Below are 25,361 nucleotides of genomic sequence, written 5' to 3'. Positions count from 1 at the left end.
CTATTCCAGGGCTGGCATATAAGTGCTGTGTGTTTGCTATTACTTATGATTATAATAATAACAATGATGATACTATTAGTTTTATCTTTCATTCTTGAGTCTGAAGTTCTATATTTTAATTGGAACAGATTACTTTTCAGAGAAGAATATTCGCAGAAATTACAAGTGAAAGCCTAATCTTTGCTAAATTATTGGAGGCTAATTTCATTTTAAGTGTAATTTTAAAGGGCTGGACTCTATGAGAATGGGATTAAGTTGATTAGTGACTCCTAGAAATTTCTTAGTGCTACCTTAGGGTACCTTCAACTCTCTTTCTCAAACCAATCTCACCTTATTCTCTACAACCTCCATTCCTTCTCTGCAAATAAGTTAAGCACCTAGGGCCCCTCAATAACATTGCTAACCTGGGAATAGAACTATGGTTGCATAGATTTGCACAGTCGCCTTTTCATAGCTTCTGGGCTAAAGATATATCAATCCTCTCTAGCAATTAGAAGTACAAAGTGTTCATCAAGATTTAGTAATTTATAATCCATTAATTTAATCAACATAGATAAATGGGATAGATATAGCATGGTTCAAATATCAATGTCATTTCTAGTGTTTCCTAATGCCATTAGGTCATAATATTCAATTCATATCATTTCACTTGAAAGACTGACAACCAGTGCCAATAGTGACCCAGGGAGCACTGCCCTTCGTCACACAGAAAACGGAGGAATATGCTAGTGTGATTTATCTAACAGTAGAATGAACCAATCCATTGAATGAACCCTTGACAATCAGTGAGCTAATATTCATTGTTTGAACTACTGTATTTGCTTGTGCATTTAACACATTAATATACAATTATGTGCAATGTATAAGATTTCTTGGAGTTGATTTAAAATTGCATTTTATCAAGAGTAATTATAAGTGAAAGTTTTGTTGTTGCTTTTAACTTCTAAGAGTGCACTTCTGGGTGTCTTTTTCATTTGGATTCTGATATTAGCTCAAGTCAGTCGAATAGTAAGTCATTTGAGAAATGAATCTAGTGTGGATTATGAATGTTGAGAATGAAGTGGAGTGAGATAATGGGAACTTTCTTCCGCCTTCAGGTACTTGGTCTTTGACCTATACTATGGGCACTCTTCGCAGAGGATAATGTTTGGGGATTTCCTTTAGTAGAGAAGTCCACTGTTTTATACTAGCAAATAGATATGGCAAAGGTATCTTAAAGATTCACTATAAGGAGAAATGAAAATTTTGCCAAATCACAGATTTGGATGATAAGCACTAATAGGTAAAAAGGTTGCAAAGTATGACTGAAAGAGAGGGAGCTTGTCTGACCACCCATTGCCCACCTCCCACATCTCACTTGGCTTCTTTTTTTTCTGGCATTTTCTGTGTAGCGCGTCTTCTGCAGTTAAAAAAAAATCATTCTGAAAAAGTAACCAATGCTCTTGTCATTGTTGGAAGAGAAGTGAAATATATGATAATTATTCAGCAAATAGCTGAATACTTGTTAATGGTCTTGGAGTTATGCAATTATTAAAGATACAAAAGAGTCATTTTAATTATTCAGCTAAGCTTTATAACATTTGTGAGACTTTTAAGATTTTTGTGCATTTGCCAATCTGTTACAGCATATCACTCATAAATCTAAAGGCTGTATTGTATTTAGAAGAAAAAGAACATATAAATTATAGCAAATTAATAAATGTCCAAATAATCTAAAATGCAACCAAATAACTTTAAAATGTGGCTGGGCATGATGTAATGTGTTTTTAAATATTCAGTAAGACATAAATATCATATCAGGGATATAAGTCATTAGTTTCAGAATGTCACAACTAGGGAGAAAAACTGCTCAAATTTAAATTATATGTTTATTGCCCACTGGCACTGTTCATTGCATTTGGGAACATTCTATGAAAAATGAGGCAATAAATATGAAGAATTTGGAGGTACTAGTTTTACCCATGCACCAATCTCTTGGTGCATTTACACCTTTCCATCAAGAAGTAATGTTGGATGGGGTAACAAATGGATCTAGTCTTTTGCATCATGTGGTTACCCGGTAGTTTTTTCCCTTGCTCTATAGAGGATCAGCTAAGGAATTGATTAGATTGGACACTGTGTGCAGAGAGGCAGACAGAATCCTTCCAGAGATGAGGATGTTCCTTGGACTGTAGGACTTGTTAAGTAGCTCTGCTGTGTGAAAGAGGACTGTAAGTGATTATAAGAGATACCCATGCTCTGCATCACTCACTGGTTATGCTGCTTCCATTCTGTCCTCTAATGCAAATACTCACAGGAAACTCTGAGATGCCTGCTCTGCAGAAAGATAGCATTAGCACATGACTGCACCTGCCCTTATCACTTCACTTCCCACCAGGGAATCTTCTGGTTCACAGAGAGAACATGAAATGTTACCAGTCAGTTGAAGATTCTGGGCAACTGCAGCCATCCCAAAACTTAAGAGAATCCTCAAAATATTCTCCTGGGTAGTTATTGAAACCGAGAGAGGTAAAAGGCTTTCTGGAAGTATCACAGGGATAATGAAATATTAGAATTATCTGAAATGTATTATTTTCCTAGTGCCTGTATGCAAACACCACCAGAGCCACTCATTTCTTACTAAGTTTTTGTCTATGAGAATATTTTTCTCTATTGTCCCATGTACTATTTCCTCACACACAAAAAAATGTGCTACTGTTCGTTTTGTAATCCATTCATGATTTTCAGCAGGCTGACCCAAACTAGCTTTATAATTAAACATAATATATACATGGAGCTTATAACTTCTATAGTATTTTCCACTTACTATTCTATAAACAATGTTTAACCTTAAAAATTTTTCACTTCTTTTTATAAGAGGTAATTGAGGAACTATTGAACTAAATATCTCTTTGCAACATTTCATTCCAAAAGCCTAATCAGCATGATGTCTAGTAATAGGCTATTTGTGCCCCCGTCCCTAATTTTTTGTTACTGGGAGCTTATTTTCTGTTTTCTTAAAATATTATAAGCACCATCTGGGAGACTGCATGGAGTAAAAACTGAGGGTGCAGGAAAGCTATGAGAAGACAAGCAGAGAGTGGTCACCATTTCACTCGCTGTCCAATTCCTAAGGGAAATCCATCCTTTAGGATGGATGTGTGAATGTGAACATTATCTGATGAATCTTTTGTTTCAAAAATTTTAGAGCTATAATAAAAATCAGAACACTAATCTCTGAAAGTATTCATTCTTAATTACTGAAATGGCAATTAAATGGAAAAAGAAGCTGTTTTCACTCTTAAGGAAAGAAAAACACATCAGAACACTAATCTCTGAAAGTATTCATTCTTAATTACTGAAATGGCAATTAAATAGAAAAAGAAGCTGTTTTAACTCTTAAGGAAAGGAAAACACCTAGTAATGATGATTCTGATGCTGATAATTGATGTTTATTGAGAACATACTGTTTTTATAAGATCATCATCTTCCAGAGGGTAATCACTGCACCAAGTTACTTACATGAATTATGTAAGTAAATGATCACAGCAACCATATGAGGTAGATCTCATTAAAATTATTCTTTAAAATAAGTGAATTACAACTATTTGGCTTGATAGCATACAATTGGTGAATGGCAGAACGGAGATTCCAAATCCAGTAGTTTGAATTAGAATCTACACTAAAACCTGTTCATGGCACTGATTTTACCAAGTAGGTCTTAATTCTTCAGTATAAAAGAAAATCACTTGTAAAAACAAATATCCTCAATGATTTGGACTGGAAGTTCATTAATTGGTTCAAGAGGAAGATCAATAATTGGTTTGGGGATATCATTAATTGGTTAAATCATTAATTGGTTCAAGTTTCTTATTTAACAATGGGGAAATTAGGAATCAAAAAAGTTTGTGCAAAATCAAACTTTTGGAATCAAATTTAGAATCAAAAAAAGTTTGTGTAAAATCAAACTTTTGGAATCAAATTAGGAATCAAAAAAGTTGTGCAAAAATGTTTGTGCAGCATCTAATGATGATTTGGCAGTTCGTTGCTTAATTTTTACCCAGAACTTAACTTATTTCTCCAGAAATTCTCAAGTATTATTTTCTTTCAGTTTGCCAATGCCTTAGGCAAATATATTTCTCAACTCACTAGTTAATTTACCGTAAGAACCATCGCTATGGCTGAACATTTTTTAGTAGCTTCAAAAAAGCATAAAAAACAATTACCTGTAGATAAGGTATCACTTTGCAAAGGGACTGTCCAAAAAACCAGGTTTCAGTGATATCCACGACCAGTGTGGCTGGAAGGCAGGTAATGGTCACAAGCACATCAGCCAGAGAAAGATTGACTATGAAGTAGTTGGTTACCGTCCTCATGTGGTGATTCTTCCACACTGCCACACAAACTAATTTGAAAACAAAAAGGAATAGTCACTCAACAAAGAAAATAGGTATTGGTGAGGAAACACTGTCAGTATTTCTATAAAGTCCACAAATATGTATTTAAAAGGAAAAATAATTGAAGGCTGTGCCGTGTTTTCACTGAATCTGTCAATCTGTGTGAATGCTAAGTACATGCTTCAAATCAGTTCATTTACCTTGCATGACATTTCTCAATAAATCATAAGGCTGTATTTATTTTTACTTGATTTTGAATTGCAAGTGCCAGACATTTTAAAATGGTCTTTGATTCATCTTTCTATTCCCTCAGTACTCAATATGTAGTAGAGTCTCCAGAAACGGTTGCTGAGTTAAGATAAATTAAGAACTAACAATTGTTATTGAATTGTAGTGTTTGCCTCATCCATGACCTTGACCCATATCTGCTCCTGAACCCTGCATTTGGAACTTCTAACAAATAATTTTTTTAAGGTAAGAGCCAACAATTATTCAGCTCCTACCATTGCCAAATACTGAGCTAGATGGTTCATATACATATGTTGTTTAATGCTGACAACAATCTTAAGGGACAATGATATTACCCACATTTTATAAAAGACGAAGCTGAGACACAGGAAATTAACTCACAAAACTTGTCTGAGGACATATGGTCTCACAAAATATAAAACTATAGCTATAACTTGGCTTTAGCTCCAATACTTGTGGTCTTTTCACCACATGGGTTGCCTTCTTTGGTGAAAATGACAGTACTGTAATAAAGTACATATAAGTTCCAAACACTCAATTTTGTCTCCTTTCTATTACCTTAGGGCCTCTAAACATCACCTGCAATCAAACATATTTTTCAATATTTTCATAGCCAGCCTCCCTCAGTGCCTTGTAGTATATCCCCAGTTCAAAAGATATACTGTCTCATTCAGTTGCTCTTTACTGAAAGAACACCCAGTTCCTCCATTACCTATCTTCCCTCAGTCTGACGTATATAAAAGTTACATAATCACTAGCTCTGGAATTATATAGGTGTACACACTGCCATCACATCTATTCATGGGTTTGCTTCACTGAAAGTTACTGAATTTGTCTGGGGCATCACAAACCTGTCAGAGCTGTCACCCATGCACCCAAATAATGCAGGGATTAGTATCTTTATATAGTGAATAAATAAAACCTAATTTTGTTAAATTTGAATCACTGAATGAGGATCTTTTGAAAATTATGTAACATTTATTAATAGTTTCATAAGCTGGAAAACGTTCTTACTAGTTCCTGAAGCTGAAATTGGCTGTCAGCTACCAACAGATGTCAATTTAACAAGATACCTGGATTTCAGAGGATTTAATTTTGAAAACTTCACATCGTCCTCTAAGTCTCACGTGGTAACATCCAAAACTCAGGTGAACCTTAATCAGGGTAACTGTAGTCTTTATTGTTTGAAAATTTTGCCATTGAGTGATTTATTTTCTATAAACACTTGAAACACACACACACATATTCACACACACACACAAACCCATCCTAGCAGTTGACAAACACATTATCACAGTTTGTTATGAGAAAATTGGCAAAAATATTATATTTCTGGTACTTGGTCAATAAATTGTCCAAATAGTACAATATTGGATCTAGAAAAATGCACAAGACTCTTAGAAAACATGCAATTATTTCTAATCTTTTAACTGTATTTTGGACACGAGGAATGGCACTGGTGGGAAGACTTAATGCATTATATCTAGACAATCTAGACAATAGTAGAGCAAATACATGTTCAAAAGCACTTCTTTCTTTAGTCATTACTATGTGCTGTGCCTTGTTCTAAGCATTTTTTAAATTATTAACTAGAGTCATCATAATAACACTAGGAAGTGAATAGTATTAATATCTCTGTTTAACAGGTGGGAAAATAAGGAGAGAGAAGTTAAGGGGCCTACCTAAGAAAAATTAAGTACTAGAGTAAGTAAAAGTAAAACTAAGTACCAGATCTTGAATTTAAGTGTTATCCACTAAGCTATATCATCCATATATCCTCTTGATTGAAGCAGAAAATGAAAAGGAAGCTACCAACCTCTATTTGACAGGGCTTTAAGATAGGATCATATAATTTTTTCACTTGGAGATTATTCAGTCTAACCTTCCATCTGATGCATGAATAATCACCTCTGCACCATCTCTGATTCATCCTGCTTGAACATTTATAATACTAGGTAATTTAAAACCTGCTGGAGCCCTTGAGTTCATTTTGCAGTGGCTTTAATTACTAGCAAGTTCTTGTTCATGTTCTGTTTTCCCTTCATTTCTGCTTACTAGATCCTAATTATTTCTTGGAACTGAACAAATAAGCTTTACCTATTTATGTACATTGTATTTGTTTTCTAGGGCTGCTGTAACAAAGTACCATAAGCCTGGTGTCTTAAAACAATACAAACTTATTGTCTCAGTTCTGGAGCTAGAACTCTCAAATCAAGGTGTCAGCAGGGCTGTCCTCTCTCTGAAAGCTGTAGTAAAATTCTTCTTAGTCTCTTCCTATTTTCTTGTGGTTTTCAGGCCATCTTTGGTGCTCTTTGGCTTGCAGCAGTATAACTCCAATTTCTGCCTTTGTCAGTGCATGACAGTCTACTGTGTTTCTATCTTCACGTGCCCATCATCGTATAAGGATCCCAGTCATATTGGATTAAAGGCCCACCATACTGCAATATGACTTTACCATATCAAATTACATCTGCAATGACCCCATTTCCAAATAAGGTCACATTCTGAGTAATGATCATTAGGACTTAATCATATCTTTTTGGAGAAACAAAATTCAAATCATAAAGGCATTCATTCAAGTATTTAACAACCACAGCTATGCCCACTTCCCTAGCCTATGCTTCTCCAGCCTAAAGATAATCAGAATCCATCATGTGAAACTTATGGGCTTTTCATTCCCCATCACCCTGGTTATTTTATCCTGAACACACTTCAGATTATCAGTAATACCTCTAAGTGAGCTATCCATAACTGCAATCATTTCTCCAGGTGCAATCTACTCAGAGCAGCAATGAGAAGGATGATTGATTTGGTTACTGTCAGTCTATTAAGACAGTTTGAGATCTTGTAAGCTTTTTTAAAAGCCAAGGCACACTTTTGGGGGAAGATATATATATATATATATATATAATTTTCCTATGTATTGTATGTGTATATTTGTATACATACATGTATTCCTATGTGTGTGTGTGTATATGTATATCGGTTCCATCGTAGATGGAACCTTGTGTAGATGCTAGGATATTTACCTTTCAATCCTAAGAAGAAATAAAAAGAAAAAAAAAGATATTTATAAAGAAAGCTATTGGGACAACTGGATACATTTGAATTTTGAGTTTGTGATAGATAATATTACTGTGCCATTTAAAAATATCTTAAGTGTGATTTTCACATTATGTCCATCAAATATTTAAAGACTGTGGCTATGCCCAAATAGTCAAATGAATCTTAAGCAAAATGAACATAGCTGTGGGTATCATATTAACTGACTTCAAATTATGCTATAAGGCTATAGTAACCAAAACAGCATGATACTATTAATAGTATAAAAATAGACATATAGATCAATAGAACATAATAGAAAACCCAGAAATAAAACCACATACCTACGGGCAATTTATCTTCAACAAAGTCAACAAAAAGAGACACTGGGGAAGGACACCTTACTCAATAAATGGTGCTGGGAAAATTGGATTAGCCATATGTGGAAGAACAAAACTAAAACCATGTCTCTCACCATATACAAATAGCAACTGAAGATGGATTAAAGACTTAAATGTAAGAACCAAAACTCTAGAAACCCTGGAAGAAAACCTAGTATCTGTCTTTAAATGGACTATTCAGAACTACATATATATCTACAACTGCACATCCTCTAAATTTGTGTTACACAAACATTTATTTGTTTATTCAGTAACCCACTCACCCGTGCAAGGTTCTAAAAGTACAAGTAAACATCACCTTCTCCTGAGAGCACACTAAATTTATACAACTTAAACTTATCACTGGACTTTGTGCTTCTCTGAAGTATAATAAGCTTCCATTTTCTTCCATTAATTATGTTTGAAATCTCCAAAATATCTCTTTCCTCTATTATATTCTTTCTATTCCTGTTGCAAATACCCAATGTCAGATTGTTGTAACCATTAGCTAGAGTATTGCAGTGACCTCCTAATAGTTTCCCCATGCATTGTGCCTGTCTGTACTCCTATATATTTTATCCATTAATATCATTAATGGATAAATGTCATAAAATAATAAAATAAATGTCATAAAATGGATAAAATCCATTAATTCCTTTAATGGATAAAATACGTAGGAGTACAGACAAGCACAATGTCTTGTATTAACTCTTCCATTTCAATGAGAGCTCTCTTTTCTCCTGGACAGTACAAAATTCTCAGATGGCCAATAGTAACTGGGTTTCTGTTGAATTTTTGCCCTTTATCCCTTATAATGTTTCCTGTAAAATACACAGAACATCAGAGTGAATTTGATATTTCACTGTGTATCAAACATATTCCATGCCCAGACCATCACTCATGCCATTCCTCTGTCTGGAAATGGTTGATACTCCATTTCAGTAGCTTTCTAATTAATTAGATAGTACCCAAAACTATCCAAAATCAACTGATCAACCAACCAAATAAAAAACTTTCTGCTTCACAAAATATCTTTTAATTAGCCTAAATTAACATGGCTTCTTTCTTCTTTGATACCCAATCACATGTTGTACCCTTCATGGCCATAAATTGCATTCTAAAATTATTGTGGATCATTATGGATTTCTTTTGTATTTTTTTCTTATCTGTCTACTGGCACAAAGGCTCTTTATCATTATAAGCTGCTTTTTCTCTTTCCCTTACTTTGCTAAGTTTCTGCTGCTTTTCTCCCAACAAAAATACTGCCTGTAATACTCTGCAGTAACTATGTATGGAACTGATTTGCTCATAAACTTATAGTATGTTGCTGCCATTGGTATGGTATATTTTCCCATGAGCAAATTCTTTAAAAGGAGAAAAAAGACCCAAAGGCTAAACAGAGAATTTACTTTCTTCATTTCTTTTGAGTGAAATCTGAGAGCTCACAGAGAACTTAGCTGTTTGTCAATATTCTCTTAGACATAAAGTAGGCTATGGTTCTCAATTCGCCATGTACTGTCCTCTGATGAACTTTGGTAAATCCCAGGACCTGAACTTGATACCACATTTTAAATCAGTTTTGTGAATAACCATTAAACACCAATATTGAAGTCAATTTAAGGTTAGTCTGTATTTAAAAGCCTGCCTTCATTAACCAGGAGTGAGGAATAATTGAGCATATGAGGGCGAAAGAAGATAGCAGAAGGCAAGAATGCAGATTCAATGAATTCTTGAATTCCACCTCTAACATGGACTTTATTGAAATAGTATTTTTGAAATGCAGAGGTGCCAAGAAGATACCAATTCTTTTTTTCCTTTATCTTTCAGACTATCATTTGTCTTACCAGCTCTTTCTCTGAAAGAATCTGATGATATATAGCTCCTGCACATTCTCCGTAAGACATGGAAAGTGGTTCAAGCTGCATGAAAACATCTGCAGCCATGAAGCAGAGAAGGATGTCTTTATAAAATATGTTAAATAATATTCAGATATAGTCTTTATGATTTAAGTTATTTTCCTGTTGTTTTATGGGCTAAACACTAAACTGATTTTCAAATGGGAAAATAATACAACATTTTTAAAACGGCCTTTGCCATTATTTCACTTAAAATAAACTAGCTTTTGTTTTAGTATCTTACAGATTGTATATGAGCAAAATTACATTCCAAAACCAATACTTGCACTTAGACAAATGTAAACTAAGGTGATATGCTGGTGCTAAGACTTGATTAAGAACATGTAAACTGCATATGTAAGATTGCGTCTCTTATTAAACATATACTTGGGCCTTGAAATGCCAACTAATAATTGACTATAAAATTTATGATGTTGTGATGTGATGGACATGGTACATAATTAGTGGACCACTGAGTGTCTCAAAAGGATCTGTACTAAATATATCAATTTTATTTTAAGAATTTGCTTATTTATTTAGTTTTGGTTATATTAAAATAAGGTAAAAACAGAAAGGGACAATGATTACATGATTCCTCTTATATGAGGTACTCAGAGCAATCATATCAGACAGATAGAAAGTACATGTTTTTTTTCCCCAGGGGCTAAGAGAAGAGGGGAAGGAGACATTATTGTTCCATGAGTAAAGAGTTTCAGTTTTAAAAAATTTTAAATGTTCTGGAGGTGGATGATGACGATGGTTGCACTATAAGGTGAATATACTTAATGTCATTGAACTATACACTTAAAACTGATTAAGTTGTTGAATTGCATATTATGTATATTTTACCACAATTTTAAAAATTAGTTGCCGACTGGGAGTGGTGGCTCATGCCTGTAATCTCAGCACTTTGGGAGGCCGAGGTGAGTGGATCCCCTGAGATCAGGAGTTCGAGACCAGACTGGCCAACATGGTGAAATCCTGTCTCTACTAAAAAATACAAAAATTAGTCGGGCTTGGTGGCGGGAGCCTGTAATCCCAGCTACTCAGGAGGCTGAGGCAGGAGAATCGCTTGAACCCGGGAGGTGGAGGCTGCAGTGAACCGAGATTGCACCACTGCACTCCAGCCTGGGCGACAGAGTGAGGCTCCCTCTCACAAAAAAAAAAAAAAGAAAAAAAATTAGTTGCCATGATAAGACAGACTACAAAATGTGAAATACACTTTGAACTAATAATGATGTCCCTCAAAAACCTTCAATACAGAATGAAAATGCCCAGGGATAATCTTAATGACTCATTTTATAAATATGGTATTTTTTAAAAGATTGAAAGAAAACACAGTTTTTCCAAAAACCTTAGTTCCAATATATCAATGCAATGTTAATCACAGCAACTGTGATTTTTATATGCAATTCAAATTATTTTTGAAACAAAGTATTATTTGTAGTAAGTTGTGATGTTTCAGTTTAGATATCATCTTAATAAAACACTTTGCGATTTCTTGGTTGTTTAATTTACATATAAGTACATAAATAAATAGCATAACAATTTCTTGATTGTTATTTGTCGTATTATACACATAAAAAATGTATCAGGAAAACAACTTGGAAAAATATACTGTAGTTCCACACTTTGCCACAAAGTGTCAGTGAAAGCATTTGAACCTGCTTGAATCGTCACTTCCGGAATGAGTTTTAAGCATTAAATTCATTGTAATATTTTTTTATAATGTAGAACTGAGTATATTTATTTGAAGTCGGATTTTCTAGATAGAAAATAATATTTAAAGAAGGATAAAATGGCCAACACCTTCTCAATTAAATATAAATAAGGGAACGTGAAATAAAACAACATTTCTAAATGAAAAAGAAAAAAACGCAACTGAATACATAGGGAAGAAAGCCTATATTTAACTTCTATTTTCAAAAAACCTACCTTGAAACAGGTCATGGAATGCAGTCATCCAAAATCATTACAGTGTCCAGACTTCAGAATCTGGGAAGCTGACCAGGAGTGTTATCTTAAAAAGGTAAAATAAACTCTCCACCAAATCCTGAGGCATTTTTCTTTTTCTTGTTTTCACTCCATCCCACTGTTACGGCATTGGCCCTCCTTCTTTCTATTGCTAGTTTTACTCCCTTGTCTTCCTGGGCCAATATGCCTGTCAATCTCCCATTCTCCACCTACACACCTGGGCAAACTTGTCCCTAAATCTCCGTCTCAGAAGAATTACATGCAAACGTGCCACTTCCTTTCTTACAACGCTGACGGATGGAGGGCTCTTAAGAAGTGCATCTGTGTTGTGAAATGTGCTACCCAAATGGTTATCTAATATGAATATAAATAAAACTCTTTTTTTTTTTTTTTTTTTTTTTTGAGATGGAGTCTCGCTCTTTCGTCCAGGCCGAACTGCAGTGGCACTATCTCGGCTCACTGCAAGCTCCGCCTCCCAGGTTCACGCCATTCTCCTGCCTCAGCCTCCTGAGTAGTTGGGACTACAGGCCCCCGCCACCGCGCCCGGCTAATTTTTTTGTATTTTTAGTAGAGACGGGGATTCACCGTGTTAGCCAGGATGGTCTAGATCTTCTGACCTCGTGATCCACCCGCCTCGGCCTCCCCAGGATGGTCTAGATCTTCTGACCTCGTGATCCACCCGCCTCGGCCTCCCAAAGTGCTGGGATTAAATAAAACTTTAAAACTATTTACTGGCCGGGCGCGGTGGCTCACACCTGTAATCCCAGCACTTTGGGAGAATGAGGCAGGCGGATCACCTGAGGTCAGGAGTTCAAGACCGGCCTGGCCAACATGGTGAAACCCCATCTCTACAAAAATACAAAAATTAGCTGGGCATGGTGGTATGCGCCTATAATCCCAGCTACTCCGGAGGCTAAGGCGGGAGAATCGCTTGAAACCGGGAGGCGGGGGTTGCAGTGAGCCAAGATCGCGCCACTGTGCTCCAGCCTGGGTGACAGAGCGAGACTCCATTTCAAAAAAAAAACAAAAGCAATTTACCACATATGCACAAACAGCAATACATCTTAAATGTGTTTCGGTTTTTATTTCCTCAAGAAAAGAAAATATAAAAATCTCTAATTGGACAAATATTTTCTCATTGCCATTTGCTCATTATGTTAATGTTGACAAAAGCTCTCACTTTTGTCAACCAATGGCACCTCTGTAGTGTTGATAACCGTTAGGTACAGTGAAGAATAATTAATATATCACAATTAATAATTTGTCTTGAAAGGGATTTAGAAAGAGTATCTTCACACAAACAAATGTGCAGGGAGAAAATGCATAGAGGAATGCTATACCACTGAATCCTGTGATTATTATCTCTATAGAAATCAAATCCATAAACAAATTCTTCAGACAGGAAAAATACAGTGAAGAAAGTGGGAAAATAGGCTTGACTTATCAGCTGTCTCTGAGTGGCATGGTTTCTCCCAGGGAGGGGCTCAACCACAAATTGGCACCAAGCCTTCTGGCACCAAGAGCTGCCAGAGAACAAAACAGCAGTGTTATTAATAGATCTTCACAGGCCTTTAAGGCTGGCCTGAGGAGAAGGTTAGGAAGACGGAAGATTCCATAGTCTTAGTGTCTGTAGTTCTATTAATGGCTATACCTGGTAGTTAACAGTTTCACTTCAGAAAAATTTGTTTTGGAGGAAATGACAATCTTTTGGTTACCCACATCTTTTTACACTTTGTAGATAACTCATTACAAGTCCCCGTTCCCAGTGTGATGTCTTAGAAATGCATCTGGATTTTGACCCTGTTCTCAGAGCTCTACAGGGCCATAAAGTCAGTCCTTCTTTTTGACCCTTTTGCATTAATTAACATACACAAGCAACCAATCCGATCCTCCCCAAGACGTTTGACTTCTGTTCATCTTACTACCTGCAATGAACTTATTTTGGGGGTCTTTTCTGTAGAAATGCTTTTCTCTTTCATCACATATCTGTCTTTAATCCACTTGTCTTTTGTTCTTTCATTATCTTTCTTTAGCCGTTCTTATTGACTCTCACAACTTTATGTCTCATCTATAGAAGACCAACCCAATATTATAATTCAAAGTTATACCTCTAGTTCTTGGCTCTGTCTCCTACTTTGCATACCAGAATCTCTGACTACAACTGTTTTTGTCTTATAGATGTTCTATCTTTCTATTAAACTCAAAGTATGAATCATAAAACGTGTGTGAGCATGTGTGTGTGTGTGTGTGTGTGTGTGTGTGTATTCAGTTAAAACATTTGGATATTGTCCTACAGACGGTGGAGAATTGGAAAATTACAAAATTACTGAGGGATTTTAAGCAACAGAATGGCAATATCCTACTACTATTTTTCAAAGATTACTTAGGGGGAATATGTGGAAAATATATGTCTTTATGTTGCAAGCAGGGAGATTAATATTGACAGTTTTAAAATTCCAAGAAAGCAAGTTGGTAACCAAAACATGGAAAAAGTTGAATGCCAAAAATAATAATGAGGTTGAAATATCAGGCCTTAGTGAGAGATTAGATATGAGGATGAGAGAGTAAGGAGAACTGAGGATGATTAGCAGGTATATTGCTTGACAGCTGGGGATGCTCACTGAGCTAGGGGATAAAGGATAATGAGGTAGCTTTGTTTGGAAGAGTAGATAGAAGATGAGAAATTCAACTTTGTATATATAATTTTGAAGCACCTGTGAGTTATCCTAGTGTCAATATCCAGTTGGCATTTAGATTTATGGTTCTATACTTCAGGGGATATAATTTCTTTACATGTAAATATTTGGGATTCATCAGAATAGAAATTGTGATTAAAGCTTGTGGAGTGGATAAGATCAACCAGTGACAGAATTAGAGTAAGAAGGGAAGAACCTAAATCATCTCCAGAAAACTGTGCAGTTTCAACCACATATTCCTGGTTGAGAATATCCAGAAAGTACCAATTGTTCTCTGAAGTATTAAATACTGTAGTACAAAAGTATACATTTGTTTTACTATTACAAAATAGTTTCTATTTCTGGTAACGGCAGATAAGCTTACTGCAGAACAAACTTCCCACCTAAAACAACCAGAAGTGTTACACATTTATTTAAGACATTGGAAAGCTACTAAGGCAAAAGGGACATCAAAGGCCAATATCCTGGAGAAAATGCAAGGGGGAGATGCTCTGGCATTTAGCACCTCTTTTCTTCTCAAAGTTTTTGGCAATTTGCAAACACTAGCTAAGAACAGGAGAAGAGAAACAGAGAACAAAGCTGATAATATGAGATGCTGAGCAGGAAATTTAGTAGCCTAACCAAAAATAAGATGATAATTGGAGTTCAAGGCCTATCAAGTAGGTAAACAACCCTGGCTTTCAGCTGTAACTCCAAGTTATGAACTCTGATAGGGATAAATCTGAAGTAGACAACCTCTCCTAAAGAATGAAGCCCAGCTTCCAATGCCTCCAGAGACTGACGGGATAGTGGTTTTCTGTCCCAACACTAGCTGCTGGCCAAAGCAAAAGCAAATTCTCTATGAAAGAAGATAATATTTCATCTAGAACATAAAATAATTTCTACACTTTTTCATAAAATATTTCAGAAATTTTAAAATGATTGAATTAATAGTGTTAAGAAATTAGATATGTTATAAAGAATATAAAAAAATAGAAAAATAGTCCAAGGAAATTATAGAACTTAAAAATCTGTGAATTGGAAACACAACAAATAGATTTAACAGAAAGAAAGATTAGATAGAACCATCTAAGAGGATTATACAAACTAATAGAAAATATCCAAGCTAAAAAACAGAGAGGAAAAAAGGAAAATGCAGAAGAGTGTGCATAACACATGGTGAAAATTCTATTATACGTGTGATTGGCTTCTCAATATGTGTGTATAGAAGTAGCATGAGGCAAAAGCAATCTTTAAAAAGATATTGGCAAGGCATATATATTATCTAAGAATTTTTCAAAATGAATTAAAGGTATATATTTATAGATATAAGAAGTGCTATAAATTTCAACCAGGATAAATATAAGAGAAAATCACACCCACTTATATTATCATAAAACTGCTGAAAAACCAGTGACAAAAGGAAAAATCTTAAAGCAGGAAGAAAAAAATGCATCACCTCCAAGTTGTCATACTGGGATTGACAGCTAAATTCTCAAAAGTTAATATCTACAAATACTAATTCACATAAATAGTCTTGCCCTCAGTGATTAGGAGTAAGTGCACAAAGTCTTTTATGGTAATTTCTATTTAGCATTGTGCTGGAGCAAGGGTAATAAAGCAATAAAAATAAATAAAATAATGAAGTTTGGAAAGGATTAAATAAAACCTATCATTATCCACAGAGGGCATACTTATTAAGTGTGAAAGAATATCCAGATAAACTACTAATCTTAATAAATACCTTTGTAACACTTGCTGAATATAAAACAATATGTAACATAAGAGCTATGAGAAATTGATATATAAAATATAATGTATATATGCAAAATCAATTATGTTTCTATTAAATAAAAACAACTAGAAAATGCAATTTAAATAGATGATACTATTGACAATAGAATAATAAATGTTCAACATCTAGGAAAAAAATAATGAGAAACACATGATTTCTACACTGTAAAATATGAGGAATATGAAAAATAACCTAAATGGATAGGGGGATATACCCTACTCATGGAATAGAAGAATAAGTAGTGTAACGCTGTGAGTTTTCTCTAAAATTGATATATGGATTCAATGCATTCCAAATTAAAATGCTAGCTTTCTTTTGGTAAAGACTGGCAAGCTGATTTCAAAATTTATATAAAAATACAATGGGCCAAAATTAGTCAGTATTATATTACGGAAAAACAAATTTGAATGATTTACATTAGCTATCCAACATTAATACAAAGTGTCAGTAAACAAAACAGTATAGTACTGGTACAAGGATATAAATGTAGATCAAGGGAATAGAATAAAAATTGAGATCAAAAACAAGAACAAAACAAACAAAAAGAGTTGAGATCCACACCTACGTATATAAGGACTCTTGACATATGACAAAAGTGCCATGTACTGCATTATCAAAGAAGTATCTTTTCTACAAATGATACTGAATAAATTGATATCTACATAGAAAAAATAAAAATTTGATTTCTACATCACATCATATACAAACATAAATTCCAGGTTACTTATAGATCTAAATTGGACAATTAAAAAAATAAAATTCCCATTGATAAGATGTTGGAGTAGATAAGCATTTCTTAAGCAGATTTCCTCAAATATATTAAACATAAAGGACATATTTGAAAAATTAAACAAACCTAAAATTAGGGTATATCAAAAGAAGACAAAAATATATGCCAAAGAGTGAGAGAAGTTATTTACAACACATTTATTTGAAGAAAACAATTTACATGATTATTTCTTGTGGTTAATGGGCTTTGTTTTTGCCACTGCTGTTGTTGCTTTTCAGATATTTTTATTGAAGTATCACACATGTATAAAAATGTACAAACCATCATGTATCACTGGACAAATTACAGCAGAGTGTACATACCCTTGTAACTACTATTCAGACTGAGAAGTACAATAAGATAGGCACCCTAGAAGCTCTCTTCATATTTCCTCTCCATCAACATCCCCCTTGCCAACAAAAGGAAATCCATATACTGATTTGTAACACCATAGATTAACTGTTGTCTGTTTTTAATTTTATCTATGTGGAATCAAAATTTATGTGTTTTTTTTTGTCTAATTTCTTTCACTTATGATTATGTGTGTAAGATCTAGGTTGTATGTTTAGTAGTAGTTCCATCATTTTCATTCCAGTGTGTGGTTATATTATCATTGAAATACTCTACAATTGATGGAAATTTTGGTTCATTTTAATTCAGGGCTGATGTAGACAGGGCTGTTACTAACATTCTTATGTATGTCTTCTGACACGTATGTGTAGATTTCTGTTAGTTATATATCTAACAGTGAAATTGCTATCATAGAGTATGCATATGATCACCATTACTACATAACTGCCATTAAGTTTTCTAAAGTGCTTGTTGCAGTACTAGTTTTTACACTTACCAGCTGGTATGAGTGTCCCAGCTGTCTGCATTTTTGCCAACATTTGGTACTACCTGTTTTTTTCCATTTTTTTAATTAGATATTCTGGTGTACCCATATTATACATTTGTTGCCAATTAGAAAATGGAGTTGAACATTACTCTCTAGGGCTTTCATTACCTTACAGAAGTTTTATCCACATTTATGGGGCAATTTGATGACTTCTTTAGGATGTGATTTTTTCAGAATTAATAAACTTGATTTAAATCTGGACTTATTTTAACACTAGGTAATCCTCAAATTAATCTAGCCATTTCTCTCCTCTCTTCTTATAGTATTTTATAATCTTCTTTTAACTATCTAATATAGATAGCCTATTTTTCCTTAAATTGTATGTGTCATTTTACAAAACCAATCGTTTACTTTTTTTTCTATAAGTCAGGTGTTCCATTCTAAACATCGTAGATTCTCAATGGTTGCTGAGTGACTGACATTGATTGTGTAAAATTTACATGACCCAGGTTTTATTTTTTGACATTAGAGAATTTATCATTAATATCTGATCCTGGAGAGAAGAAAATAACTCAATGTAGGTAAAGCAGCATAGCACCTATTTCTACTTTGGCACCTTATATCATTTTGCTCTCATAAATTCCTGAAATAGTATCTGAGAGTGTCTTAGATGAAGGCTGAAAACAACAGAATGACCTTTTAGATAATGGGATGGACCACATTAAATGAATTTGCACCTAATCTAGAGACTGATGGCAAACCTTTCTGTGATGGTGTAGGTACACTACAAAGATAAAAAAACCAGGTCTCCGCTACAAACCACACTAATTTATATTTTAAAGTAATATATATTTAACTAACATACATGGATTTACAAATTATTATAACATGTTTAACTTAACTAAATAATATTAAATCATGTTTTACTTCCTATTTTTGAATATAGTTTCAATAACTGAGTAAATAAAGCAAAGACTATTTGCATATTCCCCAAATATTACTGATTTTAGGCTTGTCCAGACTTTATTTATCTATCTATTTATTTATTTATTTATTTATTCGTTATTCTTTAGAGACAGGGTCTTGCTCTTTTGCCCAGGCTAGAGTGCAGTGGCACGATCCTCCCTCGTTGTAACCTTGTCTCTGTACTCAAATAATCCTTCCACCTTAGCTTCCCAAGTAGCTACAACTATAGGTGTGCACCACCATGCCTGGCTAGTGTTATTTTATTTTTGTTTTTGTAAAGATGGGGTCTTGCCATTTTGTCCAGGCTGGTCTCAAACTCCTGGGCTCAAGTTCCTTCTTGCCTCAGAATTTTTGACATTCAAATGAAATTTGATAATAATGTACAATGACCCCTTTTAAAAACCAGCTTTGGCCATGAGCGGTGGCTCATGCCTTTAATCCCAGCACTTTGGGAGACCAAGGTGGGTGGATCACCTGAGGTCAGGAGTTTGAGACCAGCCTGGCCAACATGGTAAAACCCCATCTTTATTAAAAAATACAAAAAATTACCTGAGTGTGGTGATGGGCACCTGTAATCCCAGCTACTCAGGATACCAAGGCAGGAGAATCACTAGAATCCAAGAGGCGGAGATTGCAGTGAGCTGAGATTGCACCATTGCACTCCAGCATGAGCAACAGAGCAAGACTCCATCAAAAAAAAAAAAAAAAGCAGCTTTATTCATTTTTCAAAAATCAATTTTTTCTGTCACTTTTCTTTTAAAATGTACCTCACTTTTCTTGAATCATCAGACATTCATTTCTTCAAATTACTGTTAAGAATCTAGAATTGTGTAAAAATATTTTCTTCTGAAATAAAAAAGCCTAATCTTTAAAATCATTCTCTTTGAAGACAGATAATACAGAGGTAAAGTTTATGCACTTCGGAGTTAAAAATCTATCTCAGACTTCACCTTCAATATCTTGTTTAGTCAAGTTATTTAGCATCTCTGTGCTTTAGTTTTGACATGTATAAGATTGAGATACTTGTACCTATTTTATAGGACTGTTTTAATGGACATAAAAACAGTTGTCACAAAGCATGGAACATAATGGATGATAGATGTTCACCAAAAATTACGTATTTTTCAACAAATAAAACTTAATAAAGTTCTTCACAAGTGATCTCTGTCATCCAACATCAAGATATCTATCTCTGAATATTTAAAAAATTTTTACTGAAAAGTTAATCTGTATTTGATAGTTAAACTTGATTTGCAATCAGAGATTGATAAACATTTCCTAGTTTTAGGGCTCACACTGAGTAAGGTAAGATGATATCCTTTTAGACAACATGTCAGAGAAAGTTAGATTTATAATTTCGACTCTACTCAAGGAAAGAACAACAACAAAAAAGAATGTCCACTTGGCTCTATTGGACAACAAGAGCAATGGCATAAACAGCTGCAGCTGTTTCAAAATTTACATCCCATAGATTTAGTGAGAACTCCCAATAAATTAGGAATTGTGTGGTGCATTTTAATAAGTGAATATATAAAGACTGTATTAATTAATAGCCCATTTGACTAATATTCATACCCCAGTGAATGAGTATGAAACTGAATTACATGCAAATTAATGTAAATAGTCTCACATTGACAAAGAGGAGATGCTCTTTGAGGCAACTATTAAGTATGGTTAAGTTTTTAATTACAGGTTGAAGCCAAATGTTTGTCAGAATAGATTTTTGAAATAAAAAAAAGGAAATTATTTTGTATACAAAAATGTGTTTAGGAAAATGGGTTAGGACACATCTGTTCTGTAGAAGATGATGCACAATGAACAAAAATGGAGAGATTGATCATAGCAGGAGGAATGAGGTGGATGGAGATGAGGAGATTATGAGTTTTCTTTGGAACATGTTAAATTTGATGTATTTAAGGGACATCCATTATAGAATGTATAAGGTAAGGTTAAATTTAGAGCAACAACAAAATGTACGATTAAAAATAGAGAAACAGCTAGATTGATACAGCATTTATTAAATGGAAGGCACGTCAAACAAAATAGCTCATATTGGCTAGTCTTTAGTTTGTTATTTCACCACCTCACAAGTTTGCAAGCCTTGGCAATCTTTTCTCTTTAACAAGTAAGTCAATTTCTTTTTCTTTCACTCAGTTTTTTTGGATGGAGTAGGTCTTTATAGTAACTGAATCTGCTGTATTAAGATGATACATTTCTCTTCTAATTTGGAAAGGCACACAAAGCAGATTTTTACTTTATAAAATCTTGGCTTTCTTTCCTAAACAAAAAATGCAAGTACTTTCTATGGTTAAAATTAGAAATAAATAAGTGGGACACTTACAGATATTCCGTTAAATAAAGTGGGTTATTCTTTTTGATTCTATTTGCCATTAAAACAAAGAGAATAATGCAGTGTATTTTATATGGATATTTCATTCTTACTTCTCTTAAAAGAGAATATTAGTCTCCCTTCACATGTTTAATTTCATTACAATAACTTAAACTTAATAAAAAGGGATATTGAAATTTTTACTGGTCAAACATTAAAAAATTCCTTTAATAGAATACCTGTATGTCTATTATTATAAATATAAGTTAGTGTTATGTATAAATTTCATTTTTTTACCTCATTACTGAAGTGTGTGTAGTTGACTTTTACAAGTAGAATATTGATTGGATGATGTGTTTTAGAAAAACTGTGTACCTTTCCTAATGCTTGCCTAAATCATATTTCTGAATGACACTCAAGTCTAGAAATAGCAAGGGCCTATGGGTATCAGAGTTATGGGAAGTACCAACTAACTTGGCTAATTATGGAAAAGATTAGATGTGATACATCTTACTGCCTCCTTGCAGCTCCCAACAAAGGATTCTATACAGAGGTGAAGTGAATGAACCTTGGTCTTATTGGCTAGAAATGAACCAAAAAAAAAAAAATCTTTGACCTGTTTCATTGGATAATAACATTCAGATGACTGAGCCATACCTGAGTTTTTGCCTGAATTTTTATTCATTAATTCATTCGTTCAGCATATATTTATGGAAGACGACATTTCAAGTTTGCAAATATGCCTTACACATGTTTTAAAATGTGATTATCCATTTCGTACAAAATACAAAACTGTGTACTGTGGTTTAAGTCCCATAAATCTGTTTATCGGTATTAGATGGAAGAGGAAATTTATGTAGTAATTAATCTATGTCAGTCATCAGGCTAGGTGACAGTGAAAAATGTTTTGATGTATTCTTTCAACACATCCCATATTACTTCAATTCAGGGGAAACAATACCATTTACTCACGTTTTCTTTAATTTAGATTATACATTTTAAAGTGTTAAACAAACTCTTGGGAGTTTCTGGGTTAGATGATGACTGCTGCTTTCTAGGGATTATGCTCTGAGTAATGAAGTCCTAAGAATCCTGTCATCTTAAACTCATTGTTGTTACTGCTATTGTTATTATTATTAGAGGCATTAGTGTAAAACCACCCATAAAGCAAACCATTTATTATGCTTATAGTTGTTGCTCAAATCTTAGCAGTTTATTACATCTAAAATCTGTACTAAAGACTTTAAAACAGAATGGAGACTTTTATGGAATTAAAGGAAAGTTATTTAAAGTTCTCAGTCTATTCATATCCTGGTTAGTAAATATGAGCTCTCATTCTCAATTATCTCAGCAGTAAACTATAATTAAGGCATGAGAGTATTGCTGGTTGGTGCCTGACCACTCAGAGAGCTCCAGGTACTGTCATTTTGACCCTGTACCATACCCTACTTCCCTCACGACTCTGGGGACCTTCCATTTTGTTTCCTAAGTAGTTTTTGCCTGTGAAGCAGTGTGTGTAAAGCCTGCTGTATATTTCATTTCATTTTACTGTACTTTCATTATGAAAAGAGCACTCAACATGGCATCTACTTTCTTGATAAATGTTTAAGTGCATAATACTGCATCATTAACTGTAGGCACAATGTTGTACAGCAGATCTCTAGAACCTATTCATTTTTTCATAATTCAAACTATATACTCATTGGACAGCAGTTCCTCATTTCTGCCTCCTCCCAGCCCCTGGCAACCACCATTCTAGTCTCTGTTTCCATGAGTTTGACTATTTCAAATACCTAATATAAGTAGAATCATGCAATAATTGTCCTTCTATACCTGGCTTATTCCACCTAACATAACATCCTGCAGGTTCATCTATGATGTTGCATTCAGAAAGATACCCTTCTTTTTTAAGGCCGAATAATATTCCATTGTATGTGTAGACCACATTTTCTTTACCCATTAATCCATGGATGGACATTTAGGTTGTTTTGTGAATAGTACTGCAATGAATGAGAGAGTGCAGATATCTCTTGAAGATTTTGATTTAAATTATTTTGGATATATACCCAAAAATGGAATTGCTGGATCATATGGTAATTCTATTTTTGATTTTTTGAGGAAAATAAAAATATTCCAAGCCAGCACAGTGGTTCATGCCTATAGTTCCAGTTCTCCAGGAGGTTGAGGTGAGAGGATCACTTGAGTCTCAGAGTTTGATGCCAGCTTGGACAACGTAGCAAGACACATTCTCAAAAACAAAAAATTTTTATAGTGGCTGCATCATTTTATATTTCTATCAACGTATACAGGGGTTCCAATTTCTCCACATCCTTGCTAGCATTTGTCATCTTTGGTTTTGCTAATGTTTGTTACCCTAACAAGTGTGAGGTGATAGTCTGTGGTTTGATTTGCAAAAATCCCTCCTTTTAGCATCCCACCATGAAAATCAGCCTCATCCACATGCACAGTAACCAAGGAAGTGAAGCAACCCTACTTAGTGGATTAATAAAATGAATATGAAGTTTGTTCCCAAACTCACCCAAAAAAAAGTATTGAAAAGTTGTCAATAGCTAGTTTTGGTTAAGTCATTTTTACATGTTTACTTTCATTAAAATAAGTTATTTTGTCAAAAAATAGGATAAAAAAACCTTGAAAAGTCTTTGTAAAACAATTGTTTTAAGAAAAGAGATTAAAAATTTTAATTTTTCATTCTGTGAAGTTTTAAGAATACAAGTGAACTTACTAATTGCCTAAGAAATTTCTTGGTACTTAATACAGAAAGTTGAATGAGACTTCTGCAAATAAATGGAATGTGACAAGATCTCAGGGGCTATTGGTGTGATAGCTGTGAAACACTGGGGCATGTTATTGGATATTTTTTGTTTATTTATAATGTCTACTGACATTATCATTGAAGAAAGTATTGTAGTTCCAATAAGAAAGAATGAATGTGGTGAATAATATGGCATTGACTTCTCAAGAATCACAGACTGTAAGATACAGACATTCTTACATTTTGATATACATGTCAAGCCAAAGATGCTAAGAAGCAGCATCAAAAACTGAATTTCTGTTTTAAGGTATTCAAATCCTACAATATTACATATTAAAATTTAATATTTTAATTTTTTTCTTCCTAAACTCTAAACTCTCTTGCTTTCTTTTCAACTTATATGTAGAAATTCTTTGTTGTGTAAGTTTTATTAATAACTTTCTTCATTCAACTCTTATACATAAATTTCAAACTTTTTTCTATCCCCATTCTGCTTGACTTCTTTTCCCTTGGTCCTATCATTATTCATATGATGCTGTGGGTCCATATGCTCCTTCTGCTGAGGTTCTGTTATTCATCACTGTCCCGGAAATGCTCTCACTACCTCAACCATGACTTCTGCATTTGTGTAAGTCTTAATTGACTCTTTCCTCACTGTCTGTTTGTACTGCAATGCCTGAGGCCCAAACAAGTAAGATACCACCTCATCTTTCAGACTATAACCAGTGCTTCTATAGTCTCTTGTCTTCCAACTGCCATGACACTACTTATTAGGAAAAATAATCACTGTTATACCCTATCTTATTTCTCTTCCTATGTTACTGGCATCTTCATTACATAGATTTATCTACACTCTCAATTTCATTTTTAATTTAATTCCACTTATCTCTCCTTTTGCTTTTTGCTTTGTTCACAGTAGAAATTGACTCTTCCTTTTTAGTGTCCCCTTTCTCCCCGCCAAGTATAACCAACAGCATCTAATTTATATCAAGTATTATGCACCATGGGGAGACTAGTGATGCATATGATATAGTAGCTGTTCTCAGACTGATACAGTTTTCTTGGGAATAGGAAACAATTAGATGAACATACTAAGACAGTCCATAGTCAAATATTTGATTGTATGTAATATACAGGAATAATCTTTAATGCAGTACAAAATTCCCTGTTCAAACATACATGTTAAACATTAATGCTTTCCATGTTGCATAAAGTTAGAACAGGTTTTTATGTGTGCAAACACACACACACACACACACACATACACCCATTCGAGGGATAGGGAAAAGAAATAGAATTG

The 25,361-nt window shown here is 34.1% G+C and overlaps 1 protein-coding gene across 2 annotated transcripts in view; it reads right to left on the bottom strand.

Annotated features, from left to right (window-relative positions):
* Positions 1–25,361, bottom strand: part of HCRTR2 (hypocretin receptor 2) — a 254,837-nt gene that overhangs the window by 33,064 nt on the left and 196,412 nt on the right. For both annotated transcript variants that reach the window (XM_054492660.2, XM_063665690.1), the window contains exon 3: positions 4,206–4,384. In XM_054492660.2, the coding sequence (XP_054348635.1) occupies positions 4,206–4,384 (179 nt within the window). The remainder of the gene's footprint in view (positions 1–4,205; positions 4,385–25,361) is intronic.

This window comes from Pongo pygmaeus, chromosome 5 (genome assembly GCF_028885625.2).
Source record: "Pongo pygmaeus isolate AG05252 chromosome 5, NHGRI_mPonPyg2-v2.0_pri, whole genome shotgun sequence".
NCBI classification, from domain to species: domain Eukaryota; kingdom Metazoa; phylum Chordata; class Mammalia; order Primates; family Hominidae; genus Pongo; species Pongo pygmaeus.
The sequence above is the reverse complement of the archived record's forward strand: the minus strand, read 5'-3'. Positions and strand labels throughout refer to the sequence as shown.